Raw genomic sequence first — 6,120 nt, forward strand, 5'->3', positions numbered from 1 at the left:
CTACCAGCTTGGTTGATGGAGGGGCACCAATAATGTCGTATAAGATTACAAGCCTTTCTATCAACATTAATATCAGGAAAATGTATTAGGTTGAAAGAAAATCTAAGGGGATCGCATAAGAGTAAAACTCTAATGAAGGGGTCCAATTGGTTGCATAAATAAGTTTTAAAAAATATGATCACGCGACAAGGAGCTACAAAGAAATTGCTTTGGGAGTGCTTGATATTGCACATAGAATTTTCAACAATGATAAGACCTTCAAATGGTTTGAGTTTTGTGCAAATGAGGTTAATGATAGCTTGCATAAGATTTTTTCAACCAAAGGTAGGCACATCAATACTGATGTTCTACATTGTCGCTTCAGGTATGAGATTGACAATATGACAATTTTTTTTCTTTGGTATGGGTATGATTGTGTATATATATTAAATATAAAAAATATATTAAAATACCCATGATTTACATAAAAGTATACAAACAAAATTGATTACAACTGTGATACTTAATTTCATGATAGTGATACCTTACAAGATAGTAAATACATAAAAGATTTACATCTTGCTTTCTAGTGAAAACATCTAATTCATCATTTAGTTCAACTTCATTTGTACCACAAGCAATTGCAGTGCCACCCCCACTGGCTGCATCATGTGTAGGAAACTTGTCATCATCTAAAATGACTTTGGCAAGCTCTAAAACATATTTATGCAAGTTGGCACGCTCAAAGGTTATATGCCAATTTTTCATTGCCCTTTGCTTGTAGTCAACTTTGTTGTGTGAAAGGAGACTCGAGATGGAATAGGCAGACCAAATCTTTTTCTTTTTGTTGCATCCAATAAGTTGCATGTGGCTTGACTGAGTGGATAAAGGAGTATATTCTTTAATTCCAATCAGTTGAAGAAGTCTTAACCTATTAAAATTGGAGACAAAGTCAAAACAACTAAAAAATGTGAAAGAATAGTATGAATGTTAAAAATGCTGACCTATGATAGAATTTTGATTGCAAGATGTTTTATCACCATATAACTTTGCCTGTGGAGATACCACTATGTATGGGCATCTTTTTTGTACTTGTTTCGAAGAGTGCAAATACCATAAGTTATTGATGTGATGATCTTGCTAACATTATCTCACAATTTTGGAGTTGAGAAGATTATTTTGAATGCTTTCTTGTACCCTTCAACAACTTTAGTTTTTTTATATGGTATCATTCTCCTAGGAAAACAAAATATCTTCTTGCTATAATATGTGAGAGACAACGCAAAGACAAGTAGATGCAAGGGTGTTGTCAACTTGTTCTAGAGGTCAACAATGATTTTTTTCAATCTTAGAATTTTTTTTACCTAGGGTTGTTCTCCTCCTCTAGTATTATGACCTTTATTTTTTTTATCATGGAGCCCATGCCATCTTATATTTTGCCCAAACATGATTGGTCCGTATCAACAAACCTGATCATACTCTTGATGGTCTTGGTGAAACTCAAGATGTAATCCATATGAGTCCACTAATCATCATTTAAGATCAATGATTTGACGTTTTGGGCTCCTTGTGAACTCCATTGGTTCCTATTTTGATCATGGCGCTTGACACTTCTCACACCTTAACAAGTTATCTGAAAATGATTGTGTGTGATGTGAATTGAGTCTCAACAACTGAATATAGTGTAAAAGCTAACAAATTAAAATATTAAAAAGTAAATATTTCATTTTTTTTATGAATTTAAAGGAGTTTTTAATAAAAAATAATTACTAGCTTACCTATCACCTATAAAAAAAAATACTAGCTTACCTGTCTTTAGAGGAATATAGGTAATTTACGTCGATGATATCATATTTATTCATTATTCCACTTAAAAAATTATTATATTATTATATTTCTATTAAACTATTGACCAAAGCAAAAAATCTATTAAGACTACATCATCATCATCATCATCATTTTTATCATCATTATCATCATCACTATTATTATCATTGTCATCATTACCATCATTATCATCATTATCATTATCATTATCATTTTCATCATCATCATCATCATTATCGTTATAATAATAATAATATATTACTATTATTATTAGATGAATTGATTGAGATAATTAAAAAGTTAACTGATTGCATGATGAAGATAGGCAAAATTGTCTGATCAATTAAACTCAAAGTGAGTGGGAGTTGAGAGGTGGAAGTGAAAAAAAATAATAATAATTAATTGATTTTTTTGAATTTTTCACGATTTTAAGTGTCACAAACACATCAAATTAAATGCTTCTAGTTTTTATTGATGGGCGTTTTTGCATCCATATGTGAGTATAATATGCCTTCAGCGTAATTAAATTTCTTAAACTTACCTTCGACAATTCCAAATTGGAGAAGGTTCTGAAGATGCCTTTTGATATATGATGGTTTGTCATGAACATTTGAGTCTTCTAACTCTTGGTGTATATTTCTTTCATCTATTCTATTTGAGTGCTAATCTTTTTCTTTTTCATCTATTCTATTTGAGTGCTAATCTTTTTCTTCACAAAGTTGAGGGATAGGATAATATAGGGTGTCTAAAAATGTGCTTGTACCTTTCCTCAACTAAAGCACTTGCTGCCCTACAACTTTTTGCCCTGTTCGTTATGACTTGGAGAAAAGCTTTTAGCACTCACCATCTCTATGGACTGAATGAAGATTTTGGAATGAAGTTTGCATCTTTTAGTTGCCCCTCACAATGAATTGCCTTTAAAACAGTACTCCTTCAGGGGAAATTGCAATGACATTAATTGAAGGCTCATTTTTACAATCTTCCCATCTATTAGAAATGGTGGAAATTCTTTTTTCAACCCATGAATCCTTGATTGGTTTTAGTGATGTCTCTAGATTTTTTTCCTTTTTTGCCAGTAAGGTGGTGTATGCTTTTTCATAGCTAGGACCTATGTAACTTGAGGTTGTTTGACTAATTGTTGTCACCATTTCCCATCAATCGGTGATCTCACTAGGTTGAAAGTAAGATTATTGGTGTAAATGTATTGTGCAATGTATTCATTTGCATTGTTTCTTGCATAACTCTAAAATGTCTTAATCTAGGGGGCCTCTTTTGTGGATAGAAAGAAGGATCGTCTCATTGGAAAGATGATGTCTCCAAGAAAGGATGTGGGGCAGTCACTGTTGGAGAAGCCTCTGTAGGTGGATTTTGTGATCCTTTCTTTGCTAAATGATGAGATCCTAATTTTTCTCTCACACTATTAGCTTCTTGTTCTCTAATATATGCCATTATTTGCTCTTTTAGCAACCTCTTTTGTTCAGCACTTGACAAACATTAATTCCATGGCTGATAATAGCACATTAACGATCTTTCACTTGACTACAAGAGCTCTTGTGCATGATCTAGCAGTGACTACTATGCCAAAGAAAAGCCCCACCTCTTGGTAGTTGATTAATCAAAACCACTGACTACTGCAATTATTTCTAGGCAATAGTATTCATTTGTTTTTCTTTCTACTGATGTAGGTAATATGTTGAAAGTTTTTACTTTTAACCTGTTTTCCTTATGTGACATTTGTCATATAGGAATTAGGTACCATCTGCGAGTTCCTCATCTGATATATTGAAGTGGATGCTGCTTCTTTGAGTAGTTCAAGTCAATCAAAAGAGATGCTTTATCCGTTTCTCAAATGGACTGCACATGGTGCAATTTTCCTGTTCTATTGACTGCTTGAAGTCAGACTGGGACATTAGTATATCTTTTTGTTATTTCATTTTGCTGATGCTGCATTTAGGGTTTTTGCTCAACCACCAGGATAATTTTCTTTTTCTATATATAATACACTTCCATTTCTAAGATCCTACAACTTGTGTTATGTTTCCTGGAAATTTGTTGATACGTAACTTAAGCATATCACAGATCTTTGTTCATATTGAGTTAAGCATTAGACACTTTTAACATTTTGATTTCTTTCCTTTTAAATTTGTGAAAAGATGAAATTGGTATAATGGTAAGGCATGGTGCATGTTATTATGTACTTAATATACAATTTTTCTTTGCTCATACAAAACTGAAAGAAAAGAACTAAGAATTAAAAACATCACAACTTGGTCAGTTGTAGATGTGTATTCTAATAACCTATTACGGCTAGTAAATATTTTTTTCATGTAAAAAACTGTCTTTTTATCCAATGTTCTTTTATTTCCTATACAGATTGGTTGGAGGAAAGACTTTCAAGGAAAGGAAATGAATCAGTACCAAAACTTGTGACAATTGTGAATCCTGGCAACCCATCTGGGTCTTATGTTCCAGACCCTCTTCTGCAGGTTCGTATCAACCTTATCTGTATATCTATTTGTTTCTAGTCTGCATAGAGTGTTTAACCATGCCTATTTGATAAATAATGAACTCAGCACAATTTTAACTTCTCTTTTATTTATATCTGTTCAGAGAATATCTGAGCTTTGCAAAAATGCAGGGTCTTGGCTGGTAGTGGACAATACTTATGAGTAAGTTCAACATACCATCATACAGTTATCTTGAATAGATAATTCAAATTTGACTTGCATTAAATAATGCTGTTAATCTTATCTAGTGTGAACAAGAAGTCATCACGTTATTGATTACAAGCACAGCATTAAGTAGAAAGATTATTTTGCATCCCCACTGTTTTGGCCATGCCATCACACGTGATTGAATCAAGGCCATTTTGATTTTGATTATTGGGATACAAGTTTTCAAGATAGTACATGTTGGTAAAAGTGTTCTACATTTGATAAATGGTATGATATGCTTGATGTGCACAAATGCAAGTGCAGGTATTTCATGTATGATGGGCTGAAGCATACATGTGTGGAGGGTCCTCATGTTGTTAATGTATTCTCTTTTTCTAAAGCCTATGGAATGATGGGTTGGCGAGTTGGTTATGTAAGTAGACCTCAATTAAAGAACATTTGGATAATTTTTCTAGGATATATGTTATAGGATTAAAATTAACACATGATCTTTTGTACTCTTTACAGATAGCATATCCATCTGAAGTTGAAGGCCTTGGAGCCCAGCTATTGAAAGTGCAAGATAACATCCCAATATGCGCTTCAATTATTGGTCAGAAGCTTGCTCTGTATTCACTAGAGGCTGGGCCTGAATGGGTTAGAGAAAGAGTACAAAATTTGATAAAAAATAGAGAAATACTTTTGGATGCTTTGTCACCTCTTGGTTCAAGTGCGATTAAGGGTGGACAAGGAGCAATTTATCTCTGGGCAAAGTTGCCAAACAATTCTGATGATTATGAAGTTGTTCGCTGGCTTGTGGAACGACATGGGGTACTTGTTGTCCCTGGCAGTGCTAGTGGAGGACATGGATATATTCGTGTTTCTTTTGGAGGCCTTGTTGAAGATGTCTGCAAAGTTGCTGCAGCAAGGCTCAAACAGGGCTTAGAGGAGCTTGTAAACAATGGAATGGTTCTTAATTAATTTTCAGGAGTGAGGATTTGTCTGTACTGCTTTGATTAGGAGAACATAAATTATTCTGGGTGATTATTTGGCAATATATGTCTGAACTTAGATACTGGCTATTATCACTTCCTAGATATCTTTAAATTCGACTCTGCCAACATGCATGATTGCCACTAATGAAAACGATGATGCTGAGGATCAACTTTCATAGGCATGAAGTGATCATACTAATGTTTCACTCAAAATAATCTTCATTGGTATGGTTGGTATTGGCATTATATGCAATTTTTAATCCTGTTCACAAAATAATAATAATGTATCCTTTGCAAGAGAGATGATTTATACCGGTCTCTGCAGCAATAAACAAGACTATTGAGCCTATTCGTGAGGCCTTTGGCTTTATCTATAAAGAAAGTAGTTTACTTGGAAGATGACTCTTGCTTAAAGGTAATATATTAAAGTTAGATTTCATAAATATACTGAGGCAATGGTTTCATTGTCTCAATGCCGACAAATGATCTAGATACAGACCTTTTGAGCTTGTAGAATCTTGGAGTGAACCTATAAATACAAAAAATAAAGCCAAATTTTACATTTTACGATATATCTTTGCACATGCCATCAGTAAATTAAAGTACTGTTTTGATAAAATAGTTCACCATTTTTAAAATCAAGCATTATAGACAGAAAATCGTGA

General features: G+C 33.4%; 1 protein-coding gene across 2 annotated transcripts in view; it reads left to right on the forward strand.

Annotated features, from left to right (window-relative positions):
* Window positions 1–5,852, forward strand: part of LOC131079571 (aromatic aminotransferase ISS1) — a 104,694-nt gene extending 98,842 nt beyond the window's left edge. For both annotated transcript variants that reach the window (XM_058017554.2, XM_058017555.2), the window contains 4 exons: window positions 4,180–4,292; window positions 4,417–4,475; window positions 4,785–4,893; window positions 4,989–5,852. In XM_058017554.2, the coding sequence (XP_057873537.1) occupies window positions 4,180–4,292; window positions 4,417–4,475; window positions 4,785–4,893; window positions 4,989–5,441 (734 nt within the window). In that variant the 3' untranslated portion in view covers window positions 5,442–5,852. The remainder of the gene's footprint in view (window positions 1–4,179; window positions 4,293–4,416; window positions 4,476–4,784; window positions 4,894–4,988) is intronic.
* The last annotated feature ends 268 nt before the right edge of the window (window positions 5,853–6,120 follow it).

Source organism: Cryptomeria japonica, chromosome 9 (assembly GCF_030272615.1).
Source record: "Cryptomeria japonica chromosome 9, Sugi_1.0, whole genome shotgun sequence".
NCBI lineage: Eukaryota > Viridiplantae > Streptophyta > Pinopsida > Cupressales > Cupressaceae > Cryptomeria > Cryptomeria japonica.